General features: G+C 30.5%; 2 protein-coding genes across 10 annotated transcripts; both read left to right on the top strand.

Annotated features, from left to right (window-relative positions):
* The first annotated feature begins 3,566 nt into the window (after window positions 1–3,566).
* LOC100798284 (uncharacterized) lies at window positions 3,567–9,354 on the top strand. Of its 3 annotated transcripts, none has more exons than XM_006588820.4 (11): window positions 3,567–3,746; window positions 4,306–4,541; window positions 4,672–4,790; window positions 5,133–5,241; window positions 5,351–5,390; window positions 5,667–5,756; window positions 5,864–5,963; window positions 6,060–6,199; window positions 7,253–7,355; window positions 7,897–8,720; window positions 8,872–9,354. In XM_006588820.4, exons 2-11 carry the CDS (start codon window positions 4,406–4,408, stop codon window positions 9,206–9,208), a joined length of 1,998 nt encoding a protein of 665 aa, XP_006588883.1. In that variant the 5' UTR covers window positions 3,567–3,746; window positions 4,306–4,405; the 3' UTR covers window positions 9,209–9,354. The 3 variants fall into 3 exon arrangements, with proteins under 3 accessions (XP_006588883.1, XP_040862000.1, XP_003535828.1); XM_003535780.5 differs by lacking the exon at window positions 3,567–3,746 and adding an exon at window positions 3,765–3,956; XM_041006066.1 differs by lacking the exon at window positions 3,567–3,746 and having other exon boundaries at window positions 3,756–4,541.
* A 2,632-nt stretch (window positions 9,355–11,986) lies between these two features.
* LOC100798830 (iron-sulfur cluster co-chaperone protein HscB homolog) lies at window positions 11,987–17,609 on the top strand. Of its 7 annotated transcripts, none has more exons than XM_014763062.3 (8): window positions 11,989–12,247; window positions 12,947–13,436; window positions 14,101–14,197; window positions 14,363–14,452; window positions 14,839–14,904; window positions 15,535–15,603; window positions 15,735–15,877; window positions 17,165–17,609. In XM_014763062.3, the coding sequence occupies exons 2-7, from the start codon at window positions 13,099–13,101 to the stop codon at window positions 15,870–15,872; spliced, it is 798 nt and encodes a 265-aa protein (XP_014618548.1). In that variant the 5' UTR covers window positions 11,989–12,247; window positions 12,947–13,098; the 3' UTR covers window positions 15,873–15,877; window positions 17,165–17,609. The 7 variants fall into 7 exon arrangements, with proteins under 7 accessions (XP_040862005.1, XP_014618548.1, XP_040862003.1 ...); XM_041006069.1 differs by having other exon boundaries at window positions 13,044–13,436; XM_041006068.1 differs by having other exon boundaries at window positions 11,989–12,226.
* Window positions 17,610–22,262: the final 4,653 nt, after the last annotated feature.

The raw sequence follows: 22,262 nt of genomic DNA on the forward strand, positions 1-22,262 counted from the left end.
AGGCATGAGAATCAAGCTAGACCATCCTCCCTTTGCTTGAGGGCTACGCGATTTCATTCCCCAATTCAAGCAACAAGCTACACATAAATAACGCATTTATTCCCTATTCTTTCTCAGCTCCTTTTCCTTTTTTCAAATAAAGAAAAAAGAAAACTCTTTCATGGAGTTACTTTTAAAATAAAAAATTAAATATTTAACTATATTTATTTATAAATTTGAAAAATATTTCAAATTAAATAAGCAAAACAAACATTTCCGTTTTCTTATAAGTATTTTAAAAGAATTTTATCTTTTTATGATGAAAAAAGAATTTTATATTTTCAATACGATAAATAAACTAGTATTTTAGTCTATGTATCTTAAGATAAATATTTATTTTGTATGATTCAAAATTATAAATAATATAACGTGTATGTTGAAACACATACATATAAAAAATAAATTTGATTTTATAATGTGTAAGGGATCATTCATGTGGTTGTGATGGGTTATTTATGTTATGTGATTGTCATGTATTTAAAAGTTGATCTTTTAATTTAGTCTTTGAATTTAATAATTTATTAACATTTTAATCCATGAACTTAATTATTTATTGACATTTTTGTTCGTAAATTTAATCATATTCTATCATTTTGATTCTTAAAAACACTTTCAAATTTTTAATTAAATCTCATATTGTATGTAAATTATTAGTATAGACATTATCATATTTTTTCACTTCTATTCTTTAAGCCTCATACTTTTCACATTTCTCTTACCAACTTTACATTTAAATTATACTATAAATATGAAACTAATTTATGAAAAATTTTAAGAATGAAAGAGGTATAAATAGGAGGGATGATATAGGATTCATGCAGGTGATTAACACATATGATCCATTATCAAAGTGAAAGAATCAAACATATTAGAAAATATAAACAACAAAAGTTTGTTTCATGAACTATTACTGCAAATAAAGAATTTTAAATGTAATGGTTACTTGAGCTAAAAGTGTTGAAGAAACTATTTGAATTTTTTATTGAATAAAATGTAATTTTTTAAAGAAGTTGGACAATGTTTATTAAGAAAAAAGTTAAACACTTTTTTAAGACGTTGTTGTGTTATTTTTCTATTACAAATTATGTTTCAATTGAATAAATGATGAACTTTGTAATATAAATGGTAAATGTGAAAGTTAAGATGAACTATAAAGTGTGAAAGAGAAAGATGGAAAAATATGAGGGATATGAAATTGAATAAGGGGATATGGTCATATGGTGATGGTCATGCTGGTAAGTTACACGGAGTGTGATACTTAATTAAATTTCTAAAAGTACTTTTAGGATCAAAATGAAAATACGTAGTTAAGTTAATGAACCAAAATGTTAATAAGTAATTAAGTTTAAGGATTAAAATAACAATAAATTATTAAATTCATGAATTAAATTAAAAGTCAAATTTTTAGACACGTGACAACCGTTAGTTGTCATGTTATCACCATAGATGTCACATAGGTGTCTATGTTAGGGGTAATAGATGAGAGTTGACGACAAAATCAATTTGTTATATTTTTTGCACCTTCATATACTAAATTTGATTTTTCCATCTTTCATGGATCAATCTATCCACACTCACACTTTTAGGAATTAAAATAGATATTTACTCTATTATATACTTCATTTGTCCTTGAGTCTCTTTTCACTAATTCATACCCTTAAGAAAGTTAATTATATAGTTAATAACATTAAATTTGTTAATAATTTATATCTTTATCTTTAAGATTATTGAGATTTATAATCTTTTTTTTTTCCACTTAATTACTTTATCTCTTGATTAATTAGTGTGTATTAATCTTCTTATCCAATTTTTATAAAAGAAATAATGTACTATATACTTCATTATTTACAATAAAATAATTAAGGATATTTAGATAAAAAATAATTAATGTATAAAATAACTTTGAGAGTCTTAAAAAAACAAGCAATTTTTTTTTAAAAAAAAGGTTTTATATTTTGAAGAAAATAGAGTATTATGTTTGCTCCACAACACTGCTCCAATCTCACCAATGACGCGAACTAGTTTTCTTACTACTAGAGTCTAGAGTACTAGTTGTCACCATACCAATTTTAGCATTCACTGATTCCCACCTATGTCCTTCTGTTACAAAGAACAACCCCTTTTACTCAACCTTTTTAATGACCTTCTGCTCTCACCTGCCAGCCTTATCTATATGCCCATATATCATGTGTTTGTGTATGTTCCTCAAAAGCTCTTGCGTTTCCAAGTTCCAACTTCGCCTTCTAATGCTCAAACACGTAGGATGTAGCTATGCTTGAGCCAATTTAGCTAGATACTCTTGACAGTTTTCCTTATTAGTTAACACATTGCTTATTTGCTTTTGTTTTGGGTTAGGTATATAAACAAATACACACTTTCAAAAACAAAATGTAAGCTTTTTAGACATTAATTTCAGTTTTTTTTAAAAATTTAATTGTTACAATCAACCAAAAATCACTATTAGTATGACTTCAATATAGTTAATATAAAAATGTTACAACTACTCTCTATTATATATACGTAAAATAAAATTTTGTTTATGGGTAATGTTATGTAACAGTCTCATATTTATCGTTTTCAATTAAATGCAATCAATTTAAATATTAATTTTAATTATTTTATTCTTCTTCATTTAATGCAATTAATATGAATATTTATTTTAATTTTTTTATTCTTTTATATTAAAATAAAAATAATTCACAATAATTATTGAATTCTCTAAAAAAATGATTGAATTATAAAAAAATTATGATTTTTATGATTTGAATATGATTAAATGTCAATCTAAAACTATTTTATATGTGTATAGCTTATTTTTTTAGATTACAAAGAATATCCCTTTCTATAAAAATTAAAAAAGTTATCTTAATTGTCATTATTCAACAAGGCATTTTTAACTTTTTTCTTCTTCCAATAAACGTGTTTTTATTAAATTTTTTAACCTCTTATCTCTTTTAACTTATCATTTTTAATTATTTTATTTTAACTTGAATTTCAATATTTTTTTTAAAAAATCGTTAATAATTAAAAATAATATTGTGTTGTATTTTAATATAAATTATTTATCATAAACATAAAATATAATTTATTTATTAAAAAATATCTATTTATTTATATGACATGAAAATTACTTTGGATTTGGACTGCTAATGTATGTCCTCTCCAAAGCCCATTCATTTTCTTGATATTTCTTTAGTAGTTCAACTTGTTTTTCATTTTAAAAAATTATATTTGAATAATTTTTTTAGGTCATTAAATCTTTAGAAAAGTACGTTACCAAAAAAAAAAACTTAAGAAAAGCAAATATAACATGTTTTTTTATTGAATGGGTGTGGGCAAAGAGCCCCACATACTATAATAACATTCAAAATAAAAAGGAATATTAAATATAGTTAACAATTAAATTCTACGGAATTCAGTTTTTATTTATTTACTGCTATATGTATTCTTGTTCTTGTATTTAAAATTTTAAAATAAAATAAAATCTCCTAAAAATAAGGTATAATTTGGGCTGAGTTGGAGTGCTGCTATTTTGTCTCCTAGGACTTGGAGAAAGTACAAAGCAAAGTCCATGTTTTGTTGCTCTCACATCACCTGACTTTGTCTTGGGACATTGGATCATTGCTTGAGATCTGCCCTTGTTATGCTTCTTCTGGATTCTTCCCAGATTATGAACATTGAAAAAACCACCACTCTTCAAAGCCAAGGTTCATGAACCATGTATTTATTTTTTTGTTTATTTGTGTGGTTCTCAATAAAGTTTTCATCTTTTTTAGTTTTTAAGCTCCTGCTTCATGTGGGGTGCTTTGATATCTCCAGCTCTGTGTTTTGTTTGGATTTTCTCAATTGGGTTTCGTTAAAGTTCCTTCAATTTCTAAATGATCCTTGTTCACTTCAGGCCTAGAATTTGGTTTTTGGTTTGTAGATTTTATTGACTTCTGTTTGCCATGTTCATGTATTTAGCTATTCTGCCCCCTCTAGAATTTTGTTTCCGTGTGATTCTGAAATTTGAAGTTTCCTTGTGTGTCAAATGGATGTGTGTTGACTTTTTGGACTTTTGGCTTTTGGTTTTTTATATGATTCATCAAAAAACTACATATAGGGGTGGATTTAGAAAGAAATTTTGTTGCTTTGGCTAATAGAGAGAAACCTTTTGTGGGTTCTGGCCTATTAAACACATGCACTATGTTGTGTTTTTGTTAATCTTGCATGATGAGAATTATTAGCAAACATGATTGGCTAATCTTGTTTAATCTGTTGTGGTAGATATAGCAAAAGAATAGAAATCCTTCAAGTAGTTGATGCCTATGTTCATGAATTGACTTTCTGAGAGAAGGCTTGTTCAACGTTCTCAAGAGATGCAAAGATGGAGAAGAAAAGAAAGATTGTGCAGTATAGGGAGAGGCTGGATAGGACTCTTGCCTCACCTGATCTTGCAAATGATGAGATGCTCAAAAAGCTTGTTAGAAGTCAACTCCCACCTTTAGAACCTGAAGTAGAAGGTGATGACATTCCCTAAATTTCTTTTAATTCATATTTCGGGAAGAAATGCACTAGCTAATTGGAACAATTATTAAGTTAGCTTGCTTTTTCTATTTTTATTTTATTTCAATACATGTTTGGTTGGTGCAGGATTTAGAGATAAATTAGTAGAAAACAAGACTGCAGAGGTATCTCACTTTCTTGATATGTTGAGGAGTGCTTCTTCAGATGATAGTGGAAGATCTAATACATCACACACTGATTGGAAAGTATGCTATTTACTCTCTGTAGTTTCACCATGTTTTGTTTTCTTGATAAACTTTTTTTTCTTCTTATTTATCCCATCTTGCATTCATTTAGATCCTGAACCATTTTTTGAATGTCTAGTTGATAACTTTCTTTCACAGAAACCAGGAGTTTACATTAGATGTCTGACCCTGTTGACTTGTTTTTGCTCCAACACTATCCTATTGTTTAAAAATTAAAATTCAATGGACTATTGCAATCTCTTGTGACATTTGTATCCTGACTACTGTTATGCTTTAGGTTGAAGATACTTGGTTCGTTGAATCAAATTCTTGAGTTATTGATAATTTCACTTCTTTCAACAGTTAAAACAAGATGGTGAAGAGTTTCGTGTTATGTATCGCGAAGGACAGGAGGGAACCCCCTTTCATACAATGCTTGTAGAAGGCTTTGTAGATGGGCCTGTTGATGTTTGTAAGTCACACTGGAGCAACCACAATGTTTAATACCTCCCTTTTATTGACAAAAACTATATTATTAATTTCAACATGCAAATTTTAATGAATTACTTTCCTCGTTACAGGTTTATGTATTTCATGGGAGACATACCTTTACAAAAAATGGTGAGAATTATATTTAGTAAAATATGCTCCATGAATTTTCTGTATACTAGTCCCAATATGAAACTACACCAATATCATCAATTTTGAAGTTATAAATTTTGAGAATTATCGTTGCAACAACTGTGTTTCTCATGCAGTTGACTTGCTACTTTTTGTTATGAGGTGGTCCTGAATGTTGTTGTGTACCTTAGGAATGTTTTTGAATCTAAGCAATATATCATTGTAAAAAAGTGTCTGATAATTGTACCTGACACCCTTTTTTCAATTTCCATTTAGGTGGCCTCAATCTACTATTCCCACTTTCAAAATCTTATCAGCTGAATGTTTGCAAAAGGCCCGGATTGGGGAACAATTATCACTAGTGAGGTTTGTTCTTCCTTCACCAATTAATTTTTTTAACATTTTAATGTCCTTTACCATGCCAAAAGTTTTCACTTTTGAATGCTGATTTTTCACTGAATTTTGGAAGAAAGGGTGAAGGTTTCATGGCCTCTGTCTCTGAGGGAAGCTATAGTGCACTATTATCTGTTTGAGTACTTTCAAGATGACTTAGTTGTTGTTCTTACAAATTCGGTAATCATCTGGACCTGTGTTTGTTTTATCTTTTAGGGAAAGTTAATTTTACACTAGATCAAAGCTTCCAGAAATTTGTGCTTGATTTGCTCACAGGTTTCTGATTCAAAGAATGTCACGGAGACTCTTTGTGGTTTCAACAGTGAGGCAATTCCTGAAGCAAAGGATGTTGTAAGAATCGATTTGGTGGGAGGCTTTGCTTTGCAAAAGGTGACATCAGAAAGAAGTTACTTTCGGTGAGTTTAGGTGTACTTAAGCATAAGAATTTACTTTTTTTTTTTGTTAATTTACTTGAATGGAGTTATGGAATATAATGGGAAAGCAGTCATCAATCACAAACCATAATGCCCCATATAGGTTCTGCTTGTTTTAAAAAGAGAGTTGAAGACAAATGGGAAGAAACTTTATGTTTATAACTGTTGAATACAGCTACATGGTTATATTTCTGTATTTTGGACCACGGCAGAATTATGATACATATTAACAGATGTGTGATACAATAATACAATGTTTATTTGTTGCTTGCTATATTTACAAAATTTGTTGCATTTTCTAAATGTGTCTGCATGTGTATTTACAGTGTACTTGTACAGTAACTGCATCTGATTTCCTTTTATTTGTTATTCATTTAGAATATCTGGTAGAGAAAGAAAGAGAGAAATGGTTGTAGAATGTTATAATTAGAATATATGAAGCTAGTTCTCCCATAGATAGTTGTGAAAGTCTGCATTATTTCTATTCGTGATTCAAAAATGCTAATTTTAAACAATAACCATGACTAAAGCTTTACGATATTTATTTTTCCTAATAGTAGTTGGAATCAGGACCTTCACTATGAAAGGTACTACAGTTCTGTTTGTGTGTCAATGCTAATTTTGTGCTATATAGTCCTCTGAGACTAAGTGAAATCACTGCTTTTGAATATATCCTAGGGTTTGCATATTTTGCATTATAGATTATTAATAATAAAGTAATTTATTAGAAAAAATTCTGATTATGTTGGCTTTTGGCTTTCAGGGATCAGTCAGGGAATCAAATTGTTCTTTCTTAATATTTGTTTTGTTTACTTTTTTGTATAGTCTTGGCACTGCTGGTGTTTCTGTAAATGTTTATGTAGCTGGTTTGGTTGTTGTGTCTAAAGTGACCTTACTGGTTCCCACTGATTATTTATGTTTCCAATTTTCCATTCTAATTTACCTATAGTTTCTAGAAGAAATATGAAAGTAAACTGGCTTTATGGATTAACTGTATTGATTGTCATTTCTGATTCAAGACTTCACATTTTGTAGGACAATAGCAAATATGGATATAAAACTGAATTTTGTGCCTCCATCCCTTATAAACTTTATTTCAAGACAGCTCATTGGCAATGGTTTCAGACTCTATCAGAAGGTTGTAGATTCTTTTCAGATATGCTTCTTTTATTATGTGCATTCAACGAAAAATTGTTTATTTTCGGAATCTATCTAATGTGATGACTCGTTTTTTAATTAAGAAAAATAAGTTAAAATGAAATGTGATGGTGCATTTTTTGTGATGTCCTATAATCAAATCATCTACCCTTGGATTCTATAACTATTATCATTAGATTACTGTTATTTTTTCATTTTTTTATACCAGTTATTTGTGTAAGATGGAAAAATGGATCACAAAGAAATAGAGGGATAAGATATTTTCCTTGCACAAAGCAGCATAAATGAAAATTTTCAAACACACGGATTCTTTAATTATTACACCAATTTAGGGTAGGATTACCCTGGCTTTGTGAACTCGGTATTTTAATTGCAATGACCAGTTTGAAAGCTGGATTAAGCTGATGCACCATTTTCTTCTCCATCATGCAAAAGTAAAAAAAACATCATTGCTTCATTGCATTTTTATTTGGTACTGTTTTCTATCTTATAACACAAACCAATCCATAATTATGGTATAGACTGTGTCTTCTATGATGAGCCACGATAAAGGGGAATTCAGTAAGGCCTTGGGGGATCCATTATATGTTCGAATTCGTGATGCTCTATATAACACTAGTGGATCAAAGGCTATGAATGGTGAAGAGCTTCGGCAAGTTGCAAGTGTTCTCCCTGCTGAAGATCTTGTTGAAAGTGAGCAGGGTGGGGAAAAAGATGCATCTAAGGAAGATATGAGTAATCAATATGCAAATGATGTCATGCCAATGGCAATGAATATAGAAGTACAAGATAGTAGCAAAACATTTAATGAGATTGTAGAAGTAGATTGTGAAGAAATTGTACAAGGTGAGGAAAAAGATGCATCTAAGGAAGATATAAGTTATCGATATGCAAATAATGTGGTGCCAATGGCAATGAATACTAAAGTACTAGATGGTAGCAAAAAATTTGCTGAGATTGTAGAAGTAGATATTGACGAAATTTTACAAATTGAGGAGGCCAATGAAGAAGTAAAAGACATTCCAAATAAGGAAGTTGACATGAGTGTTCTAAGGGGCAAAAGGAGTACATATATCAGATCAGAGGTAGAACATGCTCTAGAAACATTAGACAAAGCCATTTCAATGGTTCGTGAACAGCGACTTCATTCTCGGGTGGCATCTTCTAGCGTTGCTGATGAAGAGTCCCATTTTCTGAAAAATGATGACAGAGTTGATACATATTCCTTAAAACTCACTCAACCAAGTTCCAAAAATGAGGTTAGTGTTGAGGTACCAAATGGAGATATTCCGGAGGGAGCTTCACAAGAAGCGCTTGGGAATAACCCTGGCATCCAAAACTCAAGGTGATTATTATATTACCGTTTTTATCATTCTATGGTTGTTAAAAGGAATATAAGACTCTGATTTTGTTTCTTTCCTTATGGTTTGTTTAAAAATAAGCAATGTAGTACAAGATGTTGCTGATCATTAAATTTTCTTTTTTTGTTCCTGCAGGTGTACAGGAACAAATCCTAACTCAAAGGAAGTAAATTCTAACAAAGTAGTACCAACAACATCAGAGCAAAACCTTTCAACACCTATTTTATCAAGCCCAGTTGTTTCATATCCTTTGGAAAACGGAGCAATTCTGGACCAAACAACCATCAGCAACAAGCAATTAAACACTGATTCAGTCGAAGACGCGTCTTTAGATCATGCAGACAAGTCAAGCAGGCAGAAAAAACTAAACACCATTGTAATTCCAGGTAGGAATTCAGATGCACCAAAGAAGTTAAGCAGACAGAAAAAATTTCTGTTGTTTTCTGCATTAACTAGAGGGAAAAAAAGTTAGTTGGCCATGAGCAGAGGAAGGAAATAGGGCATTTTGGGGTATCTTGTCAACATGTAACACAAGCCCCAGTAACTAGTACAGGTTTTTGTATACCTTTATAATTTATCATGTATACCAACAGGGTTCTCCCTTTTGTTTTGTTGGAAGATTCTTTTTCCATATAATCTATGTAGGTTGTTCATTTGCTCCTCAATCTATGTTCTTGTTAGGGGTGTTCATGAACCGATTAAATGTGGACCAAAATGTTTTTCTGTCTGTTTAGTGAAACTAAAATGTACCACTTATTAATAATCTTTTTGAAGCAAGGGTCATTGTGTATAGTTTTATTCTATTTTTAGGATGCACTAAACTTGTAACAAATGCTTTATCCCACTGTAATATTTTTATTAAACGATACCATTATTTCTTCATCTTTTCCATATTTATTGAACTAATTTTTGTAGTATTTGCATATTTGTGGATTAAATTGATTATTTAAAATTAAATCGATGATTTAAAAAATATAGTAACTAAGTTGTCAGTGAATGCATAATTACTAAATAAACTATTTACTTTTTTTTTCCTTCCCCATTTCACGAAATTTCTTCAACCTTCCAAAGTCTAAACTACGTCAAAAGCTTCGCCTTTAACTTTTCTTTTTTCCAATGACCTTTGTTTCTGGGCACTTGAAAGTGACTTTTTGTTTTTTTCTTTCTCGGACATTTGTTTATGAAAGTTCGGTAAGCTACGCGATCTGTATACAGAAGTATTATTAGTTTATTACTAGGAATAATTAACATTGGTGGGCACAAAGGGTAAGAATTTGTGTTATTAACTAAATGATCCAGGTTTGAATTCCGATCTTTAGTACTATTATTTTATAAATATCCGATCTTTAGTACTATTATTTTATAAATATGTTTGGTTAGTATTTAATAACTTAAAAAATATGTAATTAAAAAAATTAAATTGAAAGAAGAAACATAAAAGAAGGAAGTGAAGATAGATTTTTAAGGAATCTAAGATAGTGATATTCCTAAATTTACTTTTCCTAAAGTCTTTCTTTGACGTCTTAAAACAAATACAACCAAAATTCATAAAATTTTAATAAATTCATTTATTCGTAAAACAGTACATATAGTTATATTATTTATTCATAAATAGAATATTTTACGATATTATTAGCAACAACTACATATATTAATTTAGATATAAATTTATTATATTATATTAAATGTTTTTTGTGTGATGAAAATAGTTTTCTATCGAATTGGTTTGAAGTAATATACCTCCAATAATACTCATAATCGTAACTCAAAGTAAATTTTACTCTAAAATGGGCTTTATTTAATCATAATTTTTAATATAAAGCCTAGTTTCATAATTATGTTTATGGAATTATCCAATAATAAATATTATATGTTTAAAGTATGAATATAAATAATGAATAACACGTGACATAATGGTCAAATATTTCTCAAGTCACACATGGTATTGTACACTTTCTTTTTCTTGCACTCTTTTTGAGTGTTTTTTATAAGATTCAATTATATAATATATAGTATCAAAAAAATTAATAAATTTAGTTAATAATATTAAATTTATCTTAAATTTATATATATTTCCAAAATTACTACTAAGATTAATGAGACATACTCTTAATTTTTTAAATAATTTTATTAGTGTAATACTGTTAATCTCTATCATCAATAATGCTTATAATTTTTATTGAATATGAATGTGAAGTGATATAGTAAGTTTTTCTAAAATGATCATCTTAGGAAGAAGCAAAAGTAAGCTTCTTATCATTGTAAGAGTCTAAGACATCTATGTAATATATAATGGGCGTATTTTTTATTTTTTTATTTTTGGGTTTTTCAATATGCAAATTTTAAAATAAAATGCATTTAAAAAAATTGAAATGGTTTTTTTTAACATAATTTCAAAACAGTCTTATGTTAGTTTTAAAAAAATTATTATGAATTTGTTTTTTATTTTTAAAAAACACACTCTAATTGGAATATTTTGTTTAAAATTATTTGTAGAAAAATCACTTATTTTAAAAATAAAATAAGTAATTTTTTTGTTTTTTTTTAATGTTTGTCTATACTGTTTCTCTGCTTAAAAACACGATATTTTTACTTATTTTTGAAAAATAAATCCTATCTACTTATAAAAAAATATATTTTTTTAAAATATCTATTTTAAAATTATTTATTTTACCATTGACATAATTTTCTCATTATCACCAACACAATTCCATCATCACTAGATCAGACCTGCAACTAAACCATATCAGTCTATCGAGATTTGATTATTTTTGTAAAAAATGATGACCTGGCCGGATTTGGTGACCCATTTGAGTATTTATTTTTTTAGTCCTTAAAAAAATGTTTTTTATTTAGTCTTTCAAATTTTAAAAAATTACTTTTAGTCCATTTATTTCATTGTATTAATGCTGTCACAATTTATATCGAATTTTCACCGTCCGAGTCTTTTGCAAAAATTAATTTCTTTAAAACCATCTAAATATGTTAAAGACTGCCACAATTCAACATCCATATTTTATTTATTTTTCTTTAAAATCGTCATAATAGATAAAAAATCACCATAAAATTATACGAGTGAAATATTCTAACGGTTTAAGAGCACCATAAATCACTTTAAAAAAAAATTCAATTTTCACAAATTGTAAAACAGAGATGGACAAAAATCAGCAATTTGAAAATTTGAGGGGTGAAGAGCTATAAAAAATAATTATTCAAATTTTAAGGATTAAAAATATATTTAAGTATTTTTTCCCCTGAAAACGCATCGTTTCACGAACCTTCGTTTGTGCTCTCAGCTCCCATTTCTCATTAACGCAGCTCTGTTCTCTCATCTCAAACCCACACAACACCGTGACACCGTCGCTCCTGCAAGGTTGCCGCGCCGCACCGTCATCTGACGGTGGAACCTGTCTCAATCTGGCATCCTTACCGTCGCCGTCACGGAGGCTGCTGGAACAGCGACCAACGGCCTCCCTTTCTGAACGGCGAGGTAATCTACTGTCTGTTTGAGGTAATGTGAATTGCTTAACTTGAAATAATAAGGTTTTTTTCTGTTTTTGAATTGAGGACAAGTTCTAAAATTTGGGAATTAATGCACAGGAGTAAATCTGTAAGTGTTTCAATTTAATTTGGATTGCCTGTTGATTGTTATTTTATACAAAGAAGCATTGGATTGACTTAATTAATGCATGGGAAAACACCATTCTTGCTTGCAATCTAGTCAATTTTCTGTGAGGAGATTATTAAGGTGGCTATGGCTACTATTATGTTTTGATTTTAGTTTCTAATAAGTAGTGTTTGATTTCATGTTGCTTGATAGATTTTTGCTCTATTGTTTCATTTCCTATTTTGTGAGAAAATAACAGCAGTTGTTGAACTCAGATCAACATATATACAACACATTAAAAGGAGGAAAAAATGAGGTTCTGCAATTGATTCGCAAGTATCAATGTTTATGCAGTGGAGGAGTAATAGGAAATTTAGCAATTAGAATCATTGAATGCCATGCATCTCATGGACTCTAGGAGTGAACCAATATTCTTTATTTTTTTATGTCTTAGAGCTCAACATGCATGATGATGAAAATTACTTAATTTTTCTGTTCTTTTTTTTATTCTGGAAAATGATTTATATTACTATATTAGAATGCTGGTAAAGGACATATTATTGGGCGTCTATTGATCCTTTTCCTTATATTGATAATTTCTAGGTGTTAAATAGCATGTGGGTGTCTATTGATCATTTTCCTTAGTGAAATTACCATTCAGTCCTTGAACTTTCCCCTGACTGCTTCATTCATTCTCCAGTCCTCCTCCCAAAATCCAGGAATCGCTCCCTACCTTCTGCATCTGTGCTCACACGATGTCTAAGAACAAGCTCTGCACACCCCTTTCAACCCTTCTGAGACGCACTTTAACTTCATTTCCCCAACACTTCACTTCCAATTTCTCTCAGATCAAACTCTCTCTTCATGACTCATCACTACCGTTTGCACCCCCTTCTCATAACCCCACCTGCGATTACTATTATTCTCTCGGATTTTTCAGGAAAAGCCTATGCTCAAAATCTGCTGAGGAAATCCAACGTGGATGTTGGAATTGCCACACTGTCCCTCATTCGGAACCTTTCCTTGTTTGTGAGTCATGTCGGTGCATTCAGCCTGTGGATAGCTCCGTTGACTATTTTGACATATTTGGGGTGTAAGTTTCTGTTTCTTTATTTTTTTTTGTTCTGGGTGTTGAAATTGATGGCTAAGTTTTCTTCTTTATAACAAAGGAGAAAACTTACACCCAATTGTCTAGGTGCTTTTAGTACTACATTTAATGTTCTCTGATCAGAATTAGAGTTTTACTTCGTTATTTTGTGTAATAAAAGTTTGCATTAAAGGTTAGCCTAGCTCAGGTGATTGAAATTCCAATTTGGATTGAAGAATTTCACACCAAAAAAAAAAAGAAAATATAGGAATTGTATAATATAAGTTTTGTCCTTATAACAATTCATTTGTTTTTCACCCTGGTTGGTCAGTACTCAATAGCAATGGAAAACAAGTATATATATGGATTATGGATATTGTTAAGTCAGTCTGTTTTGATGAGGCATAAAACTAGTAAGGTGAAACTTAATATTTTGGGTAAGTAATTGTTGTTTTTTTAGCTTTCGGTTATTGCTTGCTTCATTTTCAAGCAGGAAGAAAAATTATAATCTTTTATTTGTCATAATTGATTCTTATTTGAATTTTGAGTTTCATTGATGGGGCTGGGAATCAGTGGTTTAGTTTTTGTGATGGAGAAAAGAGAAATATATTGATTTAATGAATGAGTATAAGAAGTTAAAAATCATTTTTTTATATATAATTTTAAACAGGGAGAGGAAGTATGACATAGAGGGTGAGAATTTGGAGGGCAAGTACAAAGATTGGCAAAAGAAACTGCATCCTGATTTAGTACATTCAAAATCTCAGGTTGGCATGATGGGATATCCTTTTCTCTCCCTTTTTATTTCACTTTTTCTTTTTGATCTTTCTTTTTATTCTTCTTGTTTTAGAGGGGGATGGGGGAGGGTAGTGAAGTTGAATGTCTTTTTAGACAAACTAAAAGATTTTGTTTTAATTCCTTTAATTGGTTAGAAAGAAAGAGATTTTGCTGCTGAACAATCTGCAAGGGTCATTGATGCATACCGTACTCTTAGCAAGCCTTTGTCAAGAGGAATTTACTTGGTAAGCATACTTGATGATGGTTCATTACAGTAGCAGAAATCTCTGCAGAATTTGAAAATCTTAAAAAGTTTAATGGTGATGATATATTTGTGATGATGAAATTTAATTTATTATTTGATTGTAAGCAAATAAATGAAACATGTCATCAATCTGCATGTTTGTTTACACATCTTAGATGTGCGTACAGTAAAATTTCCGAGTAAAAAATTTAGAGACAATGTAGAAGCTAGTTTTTCTTGCTTCCTAATTGATGTGGATCCTGTTCATCAAACACCAAACTAAACAGGCTAAATATAGGATTTCCAATAATGTCTTTAGTTATATATTGTTCAATTTCAATTATTTTTTCTGCAGTGTTACTATGTAATGTGCCATTTTTTTCCCAGCTAAAGCTTTATGGAGAAGAAGTTGATGAAGAACAGACAATTTCAGATTCAGAATTACTTGCAGAGGTAACAGATTAGAGCCTTATTTGTTTTAAATGTGAGATTTCCTTTTAACTTCCTTTGCATGGTAAACAAAATATCAGTGAAAGTGAAAGATGTACTTTAAAAAATGAGTGGATAGTTATCCTCTTTGAATCTTTAATCACCTTTCATTCTCAAGGTTCATTTTGTGAGTTGTACCTGTAAATGGGAAGATTGACAATTGTGTCATTAGTGGCTAGTAATTGTAGTTGATGAAAATTGTAGTTGATGTTTTTCAGCATTTGGAATTCAATATCCATTTAGGACTGGACTTTGCTAGTTTTCAGAAGTTTGACTTACCTTACAGTGAAAATAACAAAAATTTTAAATATATAAAGTACAAACTGCTAGTTATATGTTCAAGGAAATGAAAGCAGCTTTTTATCACAGGAGAAATACTTTCCTCTTTTCTTCCTTGTCACTCTTTTTTTTATTTTCTTTCTCTTGAAAAAAATATGCTTCCTTTTTTCCAAAACTTAAATTGAAATCTGGAATTTAGAATATGGTAAGATTAATGGTAATATATTGTTGGCTATTTCTTTTCTCATCTTTCCCTCTTCTATAAAAGGAAATCTACCTTCCAATCTTATTATATTTGGTCAATTTTGCTGGCAGATTCTGGAAATCAGGGAAGCAGTTGAAGAAGCAACTAACTCTGAGACTTTGAATCACATTCTCTCTGAGGTATGTATGGAAACTCCTATTTGCAAGGCAGAAGTGCTACAAAGAGAATGCTTGATCAGTTCAAATATAGATTTTGAATTATGATTACTTTGATGTTGTTTCTCCATGTCATCCTTTGATTGGTCATCCAGATGCAGGAGAAGCTACATAATTGGTCCAATGCCTTTGGTCATGCTTTTCAAAGCCAAAACTTTGAAGAAGCAAAAATGGCAATTAGGAGAATGACTTACTATAGTCGTGTAATTGATGAAGTTGTAAAGAAGCTTTGATATAGGTAATATCTATATTTTCTCTGGCCTAATTCATTGCGCTACACTCTGTAGAAGATGAAAAATAAGAAATTTGAAAAGAATTGTTTCTTGTGATAAAATGTGCTTAGTGCTTACTGAAAGTAAGTCAATTAGAAAGAAATGATAATAGGATCATAACTATTTTCATCTCATCCATTATTTTTTAATGCAAATTCAGTGAATAAAAGCTGAAGTGGAAGTTAAAAACAACTGTTATTGCTTAAAATAAATTTAACTTACCTGCCCCTTTACATACTTGAATTCATAAGATGAGATTGATCAAGAATTTTCGAAGCCTACCATATTTCATACCTCCCAAAAAGTCTTATGGAGGAAACCTTAGTTTGAGTGTATCGACCAGAGGAATTAATTTACTATATTCATTTTTGAAAAAAGATGTTATTATCTTCATTTTCTATCATATGCACACTCAATCACAAGTCTGCATGCCTTTTATATAGAAACTAATTCTATCAGTTAACTTACATTCCCATGTTAAATACAATATTTTCAAGGTCCAAATGAAGGAGGTAGAAAAGAGAAATTCTCTCATAATCATGAACATGGAGCAGTGATTAATGCATGCTCCAAGAATTAGTTAGTAGCCTAAAATTGATGTTAATGTGGCTAAAATCAATGGTGGAAATATTCTTCGAGCATGCATTAATTGCTAGTCCAGGGATTATGTAATAATTTCTCTGCAGAAAGTGGGATAACATCTTGTCCAAAATTCTACCATATAATTATAAAATTTCTTGCTATCTTGTGCTATGTTTATATGAAGATTTGCACATTACTGGACCATTTCTGACATTATTGTTAATCATGTTGCCGGACATGTGCTGTTGTACCTTTTCTGCATTTTGTGCTTCGAGATTTTTGCAGTAAAATGTATCTCTGTCAACAAACTGATGATTCTGCTGATTCATTATTTCTCTAGTTTACTACCTTGGAAATGTTATAGATAGTTTATCTTAGGTTTAATTACAATCCCCGCCACCCCCCCCTCCAAAAAAAAGTTTGACTGTTACAGATTTTGTCCCCATTATTTTTTTATTCTGCAAAGTTTGCCACGAAAGTTTCAAAAAGTGGCGAATTTTGACCTTTCGACTGTCTACTAAATCCATTTATTGTTAAAGTTTTACAACATTGCACAATTTTGCCTCATTTTCATAATGTTGCACATTTTGCCCCATATTTCCACAATGTTGCATAATTTGCCTTCATATTTTCGTGATCAACTAACGAATTTAACATACAATTGGCATAAGGTTAAAATCACCATTTGACAGTATGAAGAATTTGACTCACTTATACCAATGAAGTGGCCTATCCGTAAATCACCATTTGATTTAATCATGTCTCAATGGACCTTATTGCTTCTCTATGTACAAGATGGAGTTCACATTTTGCCACATCGTGAGGCACATCCTAAGCATGCACCCTTTCAGCTCCGCTGCATGCTACTAAGCAACACTTGTGTATTCCTGAATATTGTTATTACTTACTATTTTCCTAACATAAGAGTGGAGATGACCTTGGAAATTTTGCTACACTTGTATTATTTGATATACAATAAAGGTGTATCATAGCAATGCATCCATTGCGGTTAGGCAATATGATGTTTATAAACTAGATGCTAAATAGTATTGTATTAAATTAGAGAAAAAAAATTATGTAGTGACAATGAAAAATAAAATAATTTTATATTGTCAATCAGACTCTGTAATCACAAATTAATGTTGATATAATTTTTAATATAGTTATTATAAAAGTTAAATTAATTATACATGATAATTTTTTATTATATGATAATATAAAATTATTTTATACTGACGGTACGGATCAATAAACAAATTAAAATAATTTTTTGGTAAGTTCTTTTATTTATTCATAACTGGCCATTCATTATCATCTTTTCGGGGCAATTATTACTTACTTGAGGTTAAATTATTTAACTAAGATGAGAGTGGTAGCCGAATAGAACGAGGAACGACATAGGCATAAATCCAACAATTTCCAAAGATTATAAAAAGAAATCAAGTTATGAGCTTGCGCTTTCTTCTTAGTTAAGATTTTTGTTGCAATACAACACGGGCTAAATCATCCTTACCTTCCCTGTTTAGCCCATAAACAACAGTTCAAAAATTAACCGTAATTGGAAGGGTGTTGCTAGGTGCATCCACACCATTGCTTATGCACCAACAATTTAAATGGAGTGGTAAAAATGTCCTTCATTTAAATCTTAAAAACCCTTCCTCCTTCGTTGCGTCTGTACGTCACTGCACACCCATTCTTCGTCTTCTTCCTTCGTTCTTTGTTTTGTGCCATTCCGCCGTCGTCCTTAGCTTCCATTGCCGCCGTTGAGGATGTTTCCACCACAGTCATGCCGTTTTTGTCATCGAGGTAAGCTTTTTTGATGATTTTAATGGTTGTTGGTGGGCGTTTGGAATCCGTATAACGCATATGGATTTAAGTTATACGGATTGGTGAATCCGTATAAAACATACGGATTGGCTAATCTATAGGAGTCATACGGATTGGTTAATCCGTATAACTCACGTATTAGGTAATCCGTACATTTTTTTAATTATTAATAAATTAATTTTATTTATGCTTTTTAATAGTGAAATATTTTTTATTTATAAATATATTATTTTGATTTTTGTTTTTAAATAGATTTTTTATTAAATATAAATATAATATTTTTATTTTTAAATAGTTATTGTTTATTTTTTAAATAAAAATAGATTATTTTGAATTATGTTTTTAAATATTTATTGTTTTTTTAATTGTAAATATATTAATTTTATTTTTGTTTTTAAATAGTTATTGTTTATTTTTAAAATAAAAATAGATTATTTTGAATTATGTTCTTAAATAGTTATTGTTTTTTTAATTGTAAATATATTAATTTTATTTTTTGTTTTTAAATAGCTATTATTTATTTTAATTATAAATATATTATTATGATTTTTTTAAATAATTGTTGTTTATTAATTATAAATATATTATTTTGAATTTTTTTTGAAATAGTAATTTTTTAATTAAAAATAGATTATTTTGAGTTATGTTTTGAAATAGTTATTGTTTTTTTAATTAAAATGTATTATTTTGAATTATGTTTTTAAATATTTATTGTTTTTTAATTATAAATATATTATTTAGAATGTTGTTTTTAAATAGTTAATATATTTTAATAAAAAATAGATTATTTTCGTTTTTACTGTGAAAAATTTATTGTTTTATTTTTAATTATAAATATATTTATCATTATTATATATTAGCTTTTATGTAATTAATTAATTATAGTGTTTTTTTAAGTTTCTTTTCAATAAAGAAGTTATTTTGATTACATAAAATTAATTAAGAATAAATTTTGAATACATATATATATATATATAATAATTTTTTTATTTATGAATTATTGTATAGTAATTGATTGAAGTATTGTTTGCATTTTGACACAAATTTGTATGTATGTTCAAATTTGTAGATTATGGTTAGAACCAAATGCTTAGGTTGTGCTTTAGGTAGAGGGAGAGCTCTGGGAGAGAAGATAATCGTGATTTAGATGAAGCTCTCCAACGATGAAGGCCCATTGCATCTGCACATAGGCAACGGGAAGCTGACGTTGTTGCTAAGGATGATCATCACGTGGATGACGTAGTTGACGAGGTCTTCCAACAGCCTCAAGAAGCAGTTGTTGATGCCCAAGGTTTTTCAAGCGGGTCGTGTGACATCAGTTCTAACTAGCTATGTTGATCATGTTGCAGTCATTATTTGGAATGAAGTGACATTTATATTTTTAAATAAATTATATTTCAATAAGTATTTGTTATTATTATTAAAATTATTTAATTTTTTTAGGAACGTCCTGAAATGAAGTTATCCTCCTATGGAAGGAAGGTTCAAAAATTTGAGAGACCTGCTGCAGAGATTGAAAGGTTAGTTGTTGTCACAGGATTAAGTCCTCTGATCGCATGTTCATTGGACATTGGCGATTGGGGACTTATATCGGATTTTGTGGAGAGGTGGCATAAGGAAACAAATAGTTTCCATCTTTCTGTAGGAAAGGTGATCATCACCCTCGATGATGTGGCCTTTTTGCTTCATCTGCCCATCACAGGCGCCTTCCATAGCTTTGAGACTCTTTCATGTTGACGAAGTGGTATTGCTATTAGTGGAATTACTTGAAGTCAGTGCAGATGAAGCCAGAGCTGAGACAATATAGTGTCTTGGGGCATATGTACGACTATCATGGCTACGAGACATTTATCATAGCAAATGTGATGCCGCACACTGGACTATAGCAGCTTGAGCTTATCTGCTGGATTTGCTAGGTTGCACTCTTTTTGCTAACAAGAGTGCAACACACATGCATGTGGTGTTCTTGGACGTCTTTCAAGACCTCACTCAGAGTGGATGCTACGCATGGGGAGTTGCCGCCCTAGTGTATATGTACGATAATTTGAATAATGCGTCTAAGAGCAGCGACAGACGACTTGCTAGATATATCACACTGTTACATGTAATTATGATTGAATTTAATTATTTTTTGTTTTTATTTTATGTTTTCTATGATTTGATTTGATTTTTATTTGTTTTGAAAATATGTGTAGTGTTGGATTTATGAGCATTTTCCATTAGTTGTTGAGGCTATTACTGTTGAAGACTATCATGAAAGGAAACCACGTCACTACTAAAATAAAACTTTACAACGACAGTGGATCTACGACGATCATATAAAAGCCATCTTAAAAAAAGGGTGGGGACATTTTTGTAATTAAGTGTAATTTTTCATAGACAGTTTTGAAAAAACCGTATTTAAAAATGCATTACTACATCGTTTCATGAAGAACTGTCTTTGAAAATACATCCAATTTATTTAAAAAGGCATGCGACTTTCTAACTTGTGCCTCGTCTCTCTCATTGGGAGGATACCCTAAGCCCCAATCCAAGGTAGTATATTCGCCAACAATTTGGCTCCCAACCTCGAAGTCTTAATTGTCAAAGCCGCTAGCCACGAACAAGTCCCCGTCGATGAAAAATACATAAGAGAAATCCCGACATTGACGTCGCTTTCCAGAAGCTACATCAATGCTTCTCTCGTCACCATTTCCAAGAGGCTCAACAAGACACGCGATTGGATCATCGCCATCAAAGTCGTCTTGCTCATTCACAGTAGTGGATGAGGAGGCAGAAGAGACAGAGTGTGACAGTCATGGTGGCGCTGAGGTAGAGTGAAGAAAAATCGGCAGAAGGTGGATTTGAGTTGGTCGAAGAGGGTTTCACACACACTGTGAAGGTCTTGGTCTTTGAGAATTAGATCTTGGTCTTTTTGTGTTCCTTTATAGTAGGATTTGAGATTGCTACTTCGCTTTTGTTCATCTCTCTCACACGTCTAATTTTTGTTTACTTTTTTTTTCTCATTTTTATTTTATTTTGGTTTTAAAATTTTCTATTGTTGTGTTGGGGGTTTTGGTGGTGCGGAATATGGTCAAGAACACATTCCAATCTGGATTTCTTTCCATTTTATACAGCTTTGGGTATGTTTTATTTTTTTCGGTCAAATTCTGTTTAGGAAATAAACTATGATCAACATGATGAAATTTATCATTGTTATTTCGTTTATGTTTTGTATAGGTGCAAACCTTTGCAGATATGAGACAAATAATATGAGTGTTTTCTGATTTGTAGTAGCTTCAAGTGGTAATAATAATATTTTGGGATTTGGATGTTCAATGTGAGGGATGGACTTTTGAGCCGAAAGTGTGAAATTGTAATCATTGCTTGAAAACTCAAAGGTTAGGGATGAGGGGTTTGAATCTAGGGAAGTTTTTTCATTTCCAGAAGTAATGGATTATTTTAGCCCCCACCTCTCCCCTTTTATGTTTCATTTCATTTTAATATTACCAAATTACTAATAGCGAAATTTGTTTCTTTTTTCATCATGAATCTTTTATCCCTATGAAATTTAATTATACCTTGCTAATTCTGAATTGTTTATGCATATTGTTGTTGCTGCTGACGAAACTAGAACACACAAGAAGACATTACAACCATGCATGTATCATGAACCCCATAAGGGGTATGTTAAGAAAATCACATTAGAGTGGCACATTTCACGCCAAGAAAGGCCCCAGCAGAAGCTACTTGGTATATTTCCTCTTTTTCTAAACTATTAATTTACTTACAAAGTAATCATATCAATTGTAAACTCTTGTTCCCTCTTTCAGCCCTATATATATGTGGATTAGACGAACCAACCCCACAAGGCATCCTTTGCTTACAGAGCTAAGAAGTTGTACCTACCCTTAAGCTGAATTAGTTATCACCACCATCACCATGTCACTGTCCAATGGAGTT

This window comes from Glycine max, chromosome 10, assembly GCF_000004515.6.
Source record: "Glycine max cultivar Williams 82 chromosome 10, Glycine_max_v4.0, whole genome shotgun sequence".
NCBI lineage: Eukaryota > Viridiplantae > Streptophyta > Magnoliopsida > Fabales > Fabaceae > Glycine > Glycine max.